General features: G+C 36.1%; 2 protein-coding genes across 3 annotated transcripts; one reads left to right on the plus strand and one right to left on the minus strand.

Moving 5' to 3' along the window:
• LOC18792103 (phytanoyl-CoA dioxygenase) lies at nt 2,072-5,085 on the plus strand. 2 transcript variants are annotated; one of them, XM_007223223.2, is made up of 9 exons: nt 2,076-2,277; nt 2,396-2,520; nt 2,610-2,670; nt 2,916-2,984; nt 3,096-3,214; nt 3,823-3,970; nt 4,121-4,265; nt 4,372-4,458; nt 4,724-5,085. In XM_007223223.2, the coding sequence occupies exons 1-9, from the start codon at nt 2,223-2,225 to the stop codon at nt 4,788-4,790; spliced, it is 876 nt and encodes a 291-aa protein (XP_007223285.1). In that variant the 5' UTR covers nt 2,076-2,222; the 3' UTR covers nt 4,791-5,085. The 2 variants fall into 2 exon arrangements, with proteins under 2 accessions (XP_020411582.1, XP_007223285.1); XM_020555993.1 differs by lacking the exons at nt 4,372-4,458; nt 4,724-5,085 and adding an exon at nt 4,509-4,630 and having other exon boundaries at nt 2,072-2,277.
• LOC18789728 lies at nt 6,494-10,167 on the minus strand. The gene is made up of 7 exons (XM_007223669.2): nt 9,933-10,167; nt 8,778-9,055; nt 8,522-8,577; nt 8,339-8,417; nt 8,109-8,247; nt 7,219-7,332; nt 6,494-7,061 (listed from the first exon to the last, which is right to left on the minus strand). The coding sequence occupies exons 2-7, from the start codon at nt 8,945-8,947 to the stop codon at nt 6,870-6,872; spliced, it is 750 nt and encodes a 249-aa protein (XP_007223731.1). The 5' UTR covers nt 8,948-9,055; nt 9,933-10,167; the 3' UTR covers nt 6,494-6,869.

Below are 12,802 nucleotides of genomic sequence, written 5' to 3' on the forward strand. Positions count from 1 at the left end.
TAACCTAGCTGTCAGAATTTTATAATGAGTACTAGTAATTATAGTTTGGCCGCAACGTTTTTGAAATTGTAATTTGTTGTGTTTCTTCTCAGTGGCCGTGGCCGTGGCCAGAAAGGTTTTGCGTTGTTTTCTACCTTTGCCTTGGCCTTTTAACTTTCTGCGTGCGTTTTGATTGTTCTAAGAGCAAGCCAAATGGAGGGCTCTATCCGCCGCAAGGCTGCAAATGGTACAGCCCCAACTCAAAAAAGCAACACCAATGATGATGAATGGTGGGGTCTAAATGGCTCAGCCCACCGGAGGGTTGCAACCACACCCATGTATATAGGAACTCGGTTGAAGCCACTGAAACTTGCTGGACCCACTCATTTTTGGACTATAGGCACGAGTGAACATAAAAAACTGATGCTCAATCGCGCAAGACTTGCGGCTGCTCCATTACTCGTTGAATAAAGACTTTTTTTTAATTTAATTGAAAAAATTTTGGTTTTGCAAATCAACGTCTCCTTTTTTTTTTCTTTTTTTTTTTTAAATTTTAAAAAAAAAATCACTTTTTTTTCTTTCTTTCTAATTTACCCTTTTTTTCATTTCACTCAAATTTAAACTCTCTTTTTTTTTTTCTTTTTTTCCTATAAACACTTCTGCAAACAATGTCTATAAATCAAAATGTAGTTTCATAATCTTGTCCAAATATTAATTTTTTTTAGTTGAAATGTTCATAAGAAAAAAATTAACAAAATATAAATATACACGAACAAAAAATAAAGTAAGGACATAAATCAAATTTCATCATAAACAAATTTAGAGCTCAAATATATAGCCTAGCACCATTATGGTAAAGATACTTTTGGAGCCTCGAATATTCCTTTTGAGCTCTAAAAGAGGCTTTATCCACTATATTTAGACCCCCTACCATTGGGCTTGTCTTAGGGTAGAACTTCTTTTGATCCAATTGTGTCGTCGGTTGAGATTTATTTGTTGTCCACCTATTCCAAAAATGGCGTAAGCCGAATTGATACACTACACAAATGATCCTGCATATGATAAGCACACTATAATTATAAACAATTAACTTAAATTATTATGATCATTTATATTTCTGAGGCTTCACGACCCAAAAAAGATTATTGATGGTTTTATTAGAGTGACTTTGAATAAATTCATGTTAGTTTTTGATTTTGAATACAAGTGTTAAATTAATTTATAAAGGGATTCAAACTGAAGTGTAAGTGATAAATTAACTTATGAAGGGATTCAAACTGAAGTGTAAGATAGCGGCGAGGACTCACTTTCTTATTCAACTGCTTAATTAACGTCTGCAAACCAACAAGAGTAATGCTACACTTACCACATTATTATTCCACATTTCTATACTACATGATGTGGCATATCCATATCATATGCCACATCAATTAAATAAAGAGATATTTAGTGATATACCCATTTCTAGCACTAATATTATAAATAAACCCTACACAATTGAATTCCTATAAACAAACCCAAAAAAAACCCAAAAAATGATAGCTGGCCTTATTGAATTTAATATTAATTATTAAATTACTTTGATGCCCTATTGAGTGCTTTGGGTATTTTTATGAGATTTTGGGGTTGGGCTTGTTTTAAGAAATTGATGGCAGTTTTGTAATTTATAAGAAGTTAAAAGCTTTTTTGTTATGTTGTAAATGGGCTTTGGGTGTGTTTCTAAAGTCCATTTTATATAGGGTATTTTTATAATTTTGGCCCCCATATTGGGTATAATAGTGAATCTCCCTTAAATAAATAAAGTGTATTTTAATAAATAAAATTAGAAAAACAGAAACTAATATTTTACATGATGTGGTATGTACACATCAACTGCCACATCATGCGATATAAAGTTATGGTATAAAAAATATGATAAGACTAGTATTATTCAACCAACAAAGATGTGATTCAGGTTAGTTTTATAATTGACTGAATAATCAAATAGGTTGCGTTGCCCTTTTATTAGAGTTTTTTTTTTTTTTTTTTTTTAAATAAAAGGAAAAAGGAACTGAAACGTGGCATTGCACCCTTTGGCATTTCCCATTTGACAACCCCGCGAGAATATATGGATCCCGATCTATTAATCAAACCTTTCAACGTTTCAATTCTAAAGAGAAGATAGAAACACCACGGAGGAGAGGACAGGACAGGACACAAATTACCTCTTTTGCCTTTCATAATCAGAATCAGAAGCAGAAGCCATGGGCATCGTCGGAAATCTCAGTCCAGACCAATTGCACTCCTTCAACTCCCAAGGCAAACACAACCAACTCACTCCTCCTAAATGTCCTAAGAAAGCATTGTTTTTGACTTTTTTTGACTTGGAAAAATGTGTGTTGGGTTGCTAACTTGTTATATAATTTTATGATTGCAGGTTATTTTGTTATAGAATCGTTTGCCAGTGCGGAGGACATCGATGCCATGAGGAAGAGAATGGACCAATTGCTTCACGACTTCGACTGCTCCGCCTCCGCCTCTATTTTCTCTACCAAGAATCAGGTGTCTTAATCTTTTTCCTTTTATTATGTAGTTATTTATGTTTATCTGTAATTAAACATTTTTTTTTCATTTTCAATTGTATTTTGCAGCAACAGTCGACGGACAATTACTTCTACGAAAGCGTCGAGAAGATTTCGTTTTTCTTCGAAGGTATACGACTATATGTTTCAATTTTCAACAACCCTGAATCATTTACTTCTTCAATTCCTGTATTTATGTCTTTTTTTTTTGTTCTTTCCGGAAAAAAGAAAGAAGATGATTTGTACACTTTTGAACACTTTTGTACAAGTGGAATTTGGTTCCAAATAGTGAAATTGAACACTTTTGCAATTTGATTCATCCATAATCTCTAGTTTGTGTTGCGCTAAATTGTTGGTACTTCTTGATTTTGGCAGAGAAAGCTTTTGGGAATGATGGAGAGCTACAACAACCAAAGGAACTTTCCATTAATAAAGTTGGCCATGGTAAGCTCTGAATACCTCTGGATTAATAAAATTTAAAAAAATGAATTCTAGTTTTTTTCCATGCATTTGAAACTAAAACTAATTTTGTAAACCACGTGCTCTTTGGTGCAGCGTTACATGAGCTCGATCCAGTATTTAAAGGTTTCTCCTATTCTGAGAAAGTTTCAAGTTTGTTCTCCTCCTTGGGTTATAAAAGGCCCATCATCATTCAGTCTATGTACATATTTAAGGTATTACATCTTCTTGTGTTTGAGGCCTAGTGGTGTCACATAATGTCCTTGTGAGGCTCTAGTACTTTTTAAATGCAGGTTGAGGTAGACCTGAGGTCCATTTGGCTGAGGAAAGGATTGGTTTTTGACAACTGGGCTAATTGGCTGAAAGAACCCTAAAAATATTGGATTCAATGCATTTAAAATGACTAGATACAATTTAACATTGGAACGGAGACTGTATAACATATGTGTTTAAACAATTTACACATAGATATGCATGCAAGCATTCACAAGGGGAGGAAGGATGTACAGACTTGATCAGCATACCTGCCCCACCCCTGTTAGAACAAGTTTTGTGTTCTTTTGTTAGGATGGGGTCTAGAATGGTATCAGTTATGTCTACAGAACTGTGAAATTAGCAATGTTATGATTTAAAACAGTAAAATGCAGACGGGCCTGCTAAATCTTAGTTGTATAATTTCAAATTTCATGATTTGTTGTGGTACATTGTTTTGTATGTTCATGGGTTTGGCTATGTTAATATGTCAATATTGGTTGTTTTTCTTCAGATGTGCAAATTATCCTGAGTTTATTTGCAAACTAATGCACAAGAATGTTATTGGCAGCAACCAGGTATTGGAGGTGAGGTAGTACCGCATCAGGATAACTCATTTCTTTATACCGAACCACCAACTTGCACAGGGCTGTGGCTGGCTCTAGAAGATGCAACAATAACGAATGGCTGCCTATGGGCTATACCTGGATCTCAAAAGAGTACCATTCTCCTCTCCCACCTCTTATTTCCTTTTCTGTTTCTTCCTTAGAACACATTTTTTCCTATTTCAAGTTTTATGGTTGTGAGAAAGGCTTTGAATTTGTTTGGTGTATTCAAACTTTCTTGTAATTTTTCTTTGTGTTTTACAGATGGCCTTGTCAGACGGTTCATTAGAGGGGAAGGGGGCGTGACCTTTGATCGTCCTTCCCCTGAGTATGATCAAAAGGATTTTGTGCCTATTGAAGTGAAAGCTGGGTCTTTAGTTGTTATTCATGGTGATCTTATTCATCAAAGGTCAGTTCAAATAAACTCTTTCTGTTGACCTTTAAATATTTTGCCTTAATTGGGTGGTCTGAAGATCCAACCTTTCCTTTTTTCCTGTCAAATGCTTGGACTACAGTTTTGAGAATCAGTCCTCAAAATCAAGGCATGCGTACAGCTTGCATGTGGTGGATACTGATGGCTGCAAATGGGCTCAAGATAATTGGTAATTACATCTTACATTGGAGGATTACTGATCTTTACCTCTTGTTGTAGGAGTGACTTGTGCAGTCTACATTGAAAGGAAGAATAGTCTGATGGCATTGCAAATTGATTTTTATTCTTAAAGTGAAAAAAGTAACTCCTATTATTGAAAGGAAGAATAGTCTGATACTTAATACTTGTGGTTTTAAATAATTTTTCTTATTTGCTTGAGATCTAATACATTTAAACTGAATTATTCTAAAGAAAGTGGTTTTATCATGAACCAGGATCAGGCGAAAAGTGGAGGCAGAGCCTCTCTATGTGTCTTCGTCGGACCTGAAATTCGATCTCTAGATCTGTTATAGTGTATCTCAATTCTCAAGCAGACCCATCGTCTACTTTGGGAAAATTGAGGTATCCGCAGTGTGTATTACATACATCTACAAGGAATTCTAAAAACGAAAGTGGATAAAAGCCGTGCCATTTGTTATTTTGGATGAAAAAAGCTTTGAGCCATTTGTCATTGTAACTTATAATCTTCTCTTAGTTGGTATTTATAGGCATTTACGGTGGTTTAGACTATTGTTCTAACGGTGCATATTATTTGTATGAAAATTTAGTATCAAAACAGTACCTCCTAAAGTGAACATATCTCTCTGATTAGAAAATGCAACTTCTAATTCTAATCGGGACATTTTGGAAAAAGCCAAAGGAGAGATAAATATTTTTAAAAGAAGCCAAAATGGACAAAAATGCTCTTATTTATTTTGGATTTCTTAACGAATCATTTACATTTGCACGTCTTTGGTTTGAAAATTGAGGGGTTTTTTTTTGTCTTTTTTGAAAAAGTTTTGACTTTTTCCAAAAGTGAAAGTTTTTTTGTGGTAAAAACTTAAATTTACTGTTCTATTTCGTATCCTTTTGGTTGTCCTCTTTAAAACTTTATAATCTAAAAATTGATATTTTGAAGATCTCTTGAATGGTAGATTAAATCTAAGCTATGCAACTGGAGTCCAGATCCCAACATTTTTTTTTTCAGTGAGGAAGAGTGGATCTATCATCACCAACTAAATATCCCTTTTAAGAGAAAAGATGGAAGACTAGTTAGAGCATCTTCAACTGATATGTTAAAAGTGCCACATAGATATTTAATGGCTATAAATAACATCTCACGTCACTCTAACCGAATTGTTAAAGCCGATGTGGAATGAAGACTAGAAGTTCAACCATTACTTTTGACATCTTAGAGCATCTCCAAGGGAGATGTCAAATACCAAACATCAAATTTAAATTTGATAGCTGATGTTGACATCTTACATAGCTTTACACTTCACTCGATATGTCAAATTAAATTATTATTTTATTACATTTTAGTGTTGATTTATTTTTAATTAAAAAGAAAAGAAAAGAATAAATAATAAAATATTTATTTGACATTTGGCTTTTGGGATGTCAAAAATAACATCTCAACTTTTAGCATTCATTCCACATTAGCTTTGACACATCGGTTGGAGTGATGTGAGATGTTATTTCTAGCCGTTAAATGTCTATATGGCACTTTTGACATATTGGTTGGAGATGTTTTTAAAAGCAAGATGTCAAATGAATATTTTATTATTTTCTTCTTTATCTTGAATGATTTGACGGTTACAAATTTTTAACTTCTTTCTCTTTCCAATTTATTTCCTATCTTGAATGAACACTGAAATGTAATAAAATTATGTAATTGTCAAATTATCACATCAACCATCAAATTTAAATTTGATGTTTGGTATTTGACATCTTCCTTAGAGATAACTCAAAACATTTCGTTTTTCCTTTCTGAATCACTCATAAGCCTAAATTTGAGGCATCGAACTGATATCAAAGTATATTCTTATGGTGTCTCAATCAATTTACCCACAGAATACTCCAAGACCTCTTTTGTTTTTCATTTTTTCTTCTCTTCTTAAAGAAGATATCATGCAGAAGTTGGTTAGGTCAGTTGGTCAAAGTAGTGAGGTCATCCTTTGTGCACCCAAGTTTGAATCCCTCTCCCCGTAAATTAAGTTAAATTAGAGTAATTTAGACTATTGCTTATATTTGAAAAAATAGAGAAGGTATTGCAAATATGTTCATAAAGAAGCTACTAAATAATGGGTGCCAGTATCATATTTACACGGCAAACTTGAGTAACATAATGAACAGACGATTGACTACATCTTTAAGACGTTTTGAAAATTACCCCAATAGGGGTCGAGCCCATGCACGCAGCTGTTCTGACTTCTGAGACAACACCCTCCCTGGTACAGTTGTACAGTTGTACAGTTGTACCTTGTCCCTTCTACCATTTTAGTTACATAATAATCATGGTAACCCACCAATTGAGTCAAAAGAATGATGGATTGGATTGAAATTTGGATGTAGTAGTAGCTCTCTTTGGCTGTTTAACTACTACTCCAGAAGCTTATTGCAGGTGCTAACGCCAACAGCTGCAGCGAGATGCCAGGCAGCATGAAGGAAGGGAGTCTGAGGGAACATGTCATCAGCAATAAAAAGCACACCTCCCACTAGTGATGACATCTTATGTACATTGTGGGCCGTCCTTAGCTCTGGATCTTTCAATGCTCTTTTCGCAAATGCTACCTGGAAAACAAAACAAGAGAATTGACGAGTCAAGTAAAATTTTTGTAGAACCAGGAGCTTAACATAAAAATTTTCAGGTTGCCTATGGCTATGACTAGTTACTTAACACGAACTTTTTCATATGATTGAACAGATTACAGGAAAGTCACAAAGTTACCTCCATTATTCCAGTGTGAACGGCTGAAACCATCAGAGGCTGGATCGGTAGAAATAATGCAGAAGCTGCCATCAGCAATTTTGGGTTTTCATTTCTGAGGGCTCTTGAGAGACACTGCAAAAATATGAGTTGATCCATTTCCGATTATATCAAGTGGGCAACTGAGTAACTTTTAAGAAAGAAAATACACAGATAGAACTAATACTTTGTACAGGAAGATATGAAATAAATTAAACATGTAGGAAAACTATATAAGAAATCATATATTGTGGTGTTAGTTTCTGAACCTCTTTTGGTGGTCTGATTGGTTTTTGTTCCTTGAATTTTTTTTTTCCCTTGATTATCATGATAAGTAGGCTTTTGCAGCAAATTCATTCTATTGGAAAATAAAGGTCACATTGCAGATAATTAAGAGTTAGGGGACTCATGACACTGACAAGGTGTAATCCATGTAAACTTGCCAAAGATGAGTAGAGTATGTACAAATTAATCCTAGAGCTTCTTCAGAGGAACAAAATCCAGAAAAATGTTCAGAGATGAGGTGAACAAGCAACATATCTCAGACTCTTAGTGAGTAATGCAGAAAACCAAAAAATGCTGAAAAATTCTGAAATCCAGGAGTTACTCCTATCGACCAACTCACCTTCACACTCAGAAGAGAAATATTTTCAGTTTATAAATTAAAAAGGCCCTCTTAAGCGCTAACAATTCTAATTCAGATGCATCATTCCATACATTCATGTTTGAGTGAAGAATCACCATTACAATCTTTTTAATGAATTTAATTTTGACTAAAGCAATTTGGCATCATCCAGAAACAACTTCATGGATGTTGATAATAAAGAGTGTGAAACCAACTATTATTTATTCAAGGAATTTTTCTGACTTACTACTGTTGCTGTGGCTATCATTGTATAGTCGGCCCATCTTAAATATTGCCTTAGTTTTCCTCTTGAAGAATGATATAAACTTGAGGCGACTCCAACTCCAATTAATGAATTAGCATATATCTTTGAATTTAGATTCTTCCTGTTTCCCCAAGGAAGAAAAAGTTAATTAAAAATGATGTATCAATACGATTACGTATGTGTCCATCAACTGTCTTACATAAAAGTATTACCTGGGGGCATGGATTCCAAGAACTATAAAAGGAAGTGAAGTGAGCACATTAGCAACTGTTTCTACAACACTGTGATCGCCTAACAAAATGGGAAAATGCGTTAACAACAGCTATGCATTTTCCATACAAGAGATTGGATTGCAAGCCAGATAAAGATAAAAAATGCATTTATATTTATAATACCTTGAATGCAGCCCTGGATGGGCTTCAAACATGGCGGTCTTTGCTGCCATACTCGCCTGGAGACAATGCAGACAAAGTTAATAGCTGTGGAATTGCTTGCATTTGTTCTTCAATGTGTAATTGAATGCATTATAATTATTTTAAATAATTAGTACTCATAGCTTAATCTTGTCTATTTGATGGCAATCATACCTCCCCTAAAATATTATTAGCATATGCTGATAAACAAGTCTCATTAATCAGGTTTCTCACTTACTGCATAAAAAGTTGCTGATTTGCTCCAACAGCCGAACTTCCACAAGTTGAGTGAGGAAGGTCCCCATCTTGAGTAGTCTCCTCTGATTCAAACAGTGAATATGGCACCACACGCACCCCGTGCATGCCCTCTAGGGCTCTACTTGGGTTCAATGTACTCTGGGGACTCATAAGTTCTTCTGTAATAAGGCAAGCAATCTTTTGCCAGCAAACACTTGCTGGCAATTGTTGGAAGAAGTGTCCCAACTGCGAGCCAATATGCCTCTTAAAAGGGTACCACTACAAAACAACAACAATAGTTTTACAAATTAAGAGCAGAGCACATGATAATGTTGAGCAACCATTGAAGCTTGAAATTAAGGGAATTTAAATATATAAAAAACCACGAAATTTGCATCCCATATATAATGATTTTTTATATCTATGGTTTTAATTCTTTCTCTGACTGAAAGAGCCCTCTTTGGCTAGGAAAACTGGAAAAGGCAACTCTCCATTAGCATGGGAAATCCAAAGGGAGAGGTTTGATTTCTTTAAATCGAACAGTTCATGGCGTGAGATCCCATTCTACAGGGAGGGAGGGGGTCGACAAAGGTCCTACACTCAAAAGAACCCTCTACATTTCAACCAGCCCCCTAAAATTTGCAAGGCATTCCCTTTGGCTAGTTGTAAGATCCCTCCTTAGAAAGCCTCCTCAACACACACACACACACTCCCCTAGCTTCTACTAGAGAAACAATTTTAATCAAAATGCATAACACACCCATACTCCATACTCCAAAGCTCCAAAAAAAAAAAAAAGAAAAAAAAAAAGCAGATATTTTGAGCTCAAAATCCAACATAACTGGACGACAACCCAGAAGCAGTTCACATTACGAAGCGGTGTTTTATCAAACAGATTATAAGCACATCCATGTGCATAACAAAACCCCGAATCACAACCATAACCCATTATCCGATTTTCTTCAGAAAGCAAATATTAAATTCGCCACCGATAAAATACACCCGAATTCCGAACCAAAACAAAAATTCCATAGTGGTTCATTAAGTAAAAAACAAGCAAGCAAGCCACCAACATTGACCTTAAAAAAACATCACAACAAACTGTGCGAATCCTGAGAGAGAGAGAGAGAGAGAGAGAGAGAGAGAGAGAGAGAACCTGGGAAGATGTGGAAGATTGGTGGAGCTGGGGAAAGAAGAGGAGGTGGGTTGGGTGTAAATAGAAGGGAATGAAATGTTAAAATAAATAGAAAGAGCAAAGGAAGGTTGGATTGAAAGGGTGGTTATTTCAGTTTGAGTTGGAAAAAAGAAAGAGAGAGAGGGAGATGCGCATGACTCAGGAATCTTCCTCCAATGTCCGTCGTCCCTGCTCTCGCATATTCCCAAAATCGTATCAAAATGTGCCGTCTCATAATATCCTTCCAATATTCTAGATTAATTGGGCAAAGGCCCATATACGATTATCTAGGCCCGTTGGGCTCTTGTCTGATAGACTGATGGCCTATAATTCAGTCTGAGATCAGATTGGGCCGAAAGTGGCCCATTGTCTGTCTTTTGAATTGAATTGACATTTACGATCATCGAATATAAGTGTAAGAGCCGGAGTTATGACTCTAGTCAACTGGTCTAACCCATCTGCCTTTACTAGTATTATTTATTTTTACGGAACGTGAGACAAGATTCAAATCAAGACCTTTGATTGATTGATTTTAACGATCACAGATTGATCATTGATATAGTCAATCTTGCTATCTTGCTTTGACTTGATACCGTTAAAATTGATATTATATTATTATGAACAAGATCTGATCATGGTGGACTAGCTAGTGTTGGTCTCCCTTCCCAGCTAATGAAATGAAGTAGGCCTCTCCTCTCCTCCTGTTCCTGTATAGTGGTGGTTGAGTGAGCTGGCATTCCCAATTTTGGTGATGGCAAGCTATGAGCTGCATGCGCTGGTCTACAGCACCAAATCTGAATGTGACTGATTAAATATCACACGCTTCCAATCATGACGCTGATAAAGACCTACGTACACCTTATCAATTTTACTCAACACACCCAAAATTACTACCTACCATTACCAAACTATACTGTATAAATAAAATTTACTTAACTAATGCTAATATAATATGTTATTAATGCACGTGCTTATTGTTTACTTAGCTAGTAGAGTAAAATCCCTATATATAAATTATAATTTATAAGGAGTTTCTGTGCACAAGCAAAAAATGGTACGGCCACCGAGTTGGTTTAGAAATGCTCCATTTTTCACAAACGTATATAGATTAGATTTGAAAATGTTCCGGGGACAACGGCTATTAATACTGGACAGTCCCACACACCACACCCTCTCCAACTCCAAGCCAGCAGCATATATGATATTCATTATAAATATACATATATATATATATTTATATATGTACAACAACATCAAACCCCACAAAAAAAACCAAACAGATACCGAAAAGCAAAGCAAAGCAAGGAAAAACAAAGCAGTGGTGAGTGGTGGGGTGAGTAAAAGGTGCAGACTCCCAAGTTATTCAGAAGAAGTGAAATAAGAAATATAAGAAGGTTCCAGGAATCAAGGGTCAAGATCATGTGCCTAGCGTAGACCCGCCAGACAAGGAAGAATTGCACCACCAGAGGTTTTTAAGCTTTCTCTCCTCTCCTTCACTCAACAATTACTACCCAAAATAGAAAAAACCCCACTTCCATTTCCACTAGTGCACAGTAGAAGCTAGTTAGAGCTCATATCAAGGTTTTTATGGTTTTTATTAGTCTCTGCCATTACCATTTTTAGTTGGTGCAATGAGAGCTGCTTCTGCTGCTGCTGCTAGAGAAGGCCTACAAAGTAGTGGTGCGACAACAACAACAACAGGAGGAAGCAGACATGGGCGTGGTGAAGCTAGAAATTTTGCAATCTTCTTCTTCTGGGTCATTTTAATTTTTGCTCCAACAAGTAATTTGGTGGTTTCTGCCAGTAGAACCAGTATCAGTCATGGTGATGAGTTGGGTGGTGGCCGGTTCATGAGGTCACCGTCAAGGAAAACCCGTTTCCCAGGCAAGGTATCGTTTTATGCACCTTCAAGTACTCCATCTCATGATGTTCATCATTTTGTGGGGATCAACGGTGGTCCGGACAAGCTATATGGAGATGACAAGAGAATAGTTCATACAGGTCCAAATCCCCTTCACAACTAATTGATCATATTGAAATTTCAATATCAGTGGTTGGTTGGGGTTCGATTTGCTGCTGCTGCTCCTGTGTATTCCAGTACTACTAGCTAGGGTTGAATGCTACTAGCTTAGCTATAGCCTATAGTTAGCTAGAATTCTCATCAAGTGAAAAAAGACTGTAACATGTTTTATGTTATCAGTTTTTGTTTTGTTTTTGTTGTTTTGATTAGGTAGAAAGAATGAGAGCATGGCTTTAGCCTTTTTCAGTAGTGTTTGATGAGGTTATGGGCAGGGCAGGCAGCAATGCTGAGAGTGGTAAGAGAAAGAAAATGGGGAGGCTAGTGTTAATGCTCTTGTTTCTTTTTGCAGTCATCTTCTTACAGCTTTCTGTACCTTCTCTCTTTACCATTCATTTAATTGTGCTTCAATTCATTTCTGCACGTATAGTTATTATTCTTCATCTGTTGTCCTCCTTTAATTCTTTCATGCCATTGTTCATTTCCAGCATCCCCATAACCCTAGACATATACCATTGAAGAAAATCAAAATCCCAGGCTAACAATAGTACTACAGGGTCGAATACTAGTTTGGTTACGCAGATCCGACCGTCCAATTAATGCTCCTTCTCCATGATTGTGCATTATTACTGAGGCGTGCAATATAATTAGACCTAATCACCCAGCACTGATTCAAAGCAAATGATCCTGACCATTGCTCCTCACTGCACTATTGGAGAAAAATATCAACGTTAAATAACGAGACACGTGGGCAAGTAGGGCTTGAGCTTTAAAACTAGGTAGCTTAGCTAGGCTGGGTTTATAGAAATTGATATTTTATTGGCTGGGGTGTGGG

The sequence above is a fragment of the Prunus persica genome, chromosome G1 (assembly GCF_000346465.2).
Source record: "Prunus persica cultivar Lovell chromosome G1, Prunus_persica_NCBIv2, whole genome shotgun sequence".
NCBI lineage: Eukaryota > Viridiplantae > Streptophyta > Magnoliopsida > Rosales > Rosaceae > Prunus > Prunus persica.

What these genes read in the sequence shown, in the direction of transcription:
- LOC18792103 (XM_007223223.2), top strand. Translation starts at nt 2,223, where the DNA reads ATGGGCATCGTCGGAAATCTCAGTCCAGACCAATTGCACTCCTTCAAC. An exon ending in GGTGATCTTATTCATCAAAG is followed by an intron (nt 4,266 to 4,371) that starts GTCAGTTCAAAT and finishes CTTGGACTACAG; the next exon opens with TTTTGAGAATCAGTCCTCAA. An exon ending in AAATGGGCTCAAGATAATTG is followed by an intron (nt 4,459 to 4,723) that starts GTAATTACATCT and finishes ATCATGAACCAG; the next exon opens with GATCAGGCGAAAAGTGGAGG.
- LOC18789728 (XM_007223669.2), bottom strand. Translation starts at nt 8,947, where the DNA reads ATGAGTCCCCAGAGTACATTGAACCCAAGTAGAGCCCTAGAGGGCATG. An exon ending in AATCAGCAACTTTTTATGCA is followed by an intron (nt 8,578 to 8,777) that starts GTAAGTGAGAAA and finishes CATTGTCTCCAG; the next exon opens with GCGAGTATGGCAGCAAAGAC. An exon ending in CTTGGAATCCATGCCCCCAG is followed by an intron (nt 8,248 to 8,338) that starts GTAATACTTTTA and finishes TTGGGGAAACAG; the next exon opens with GAAGAATCTAAATTCAAAGA.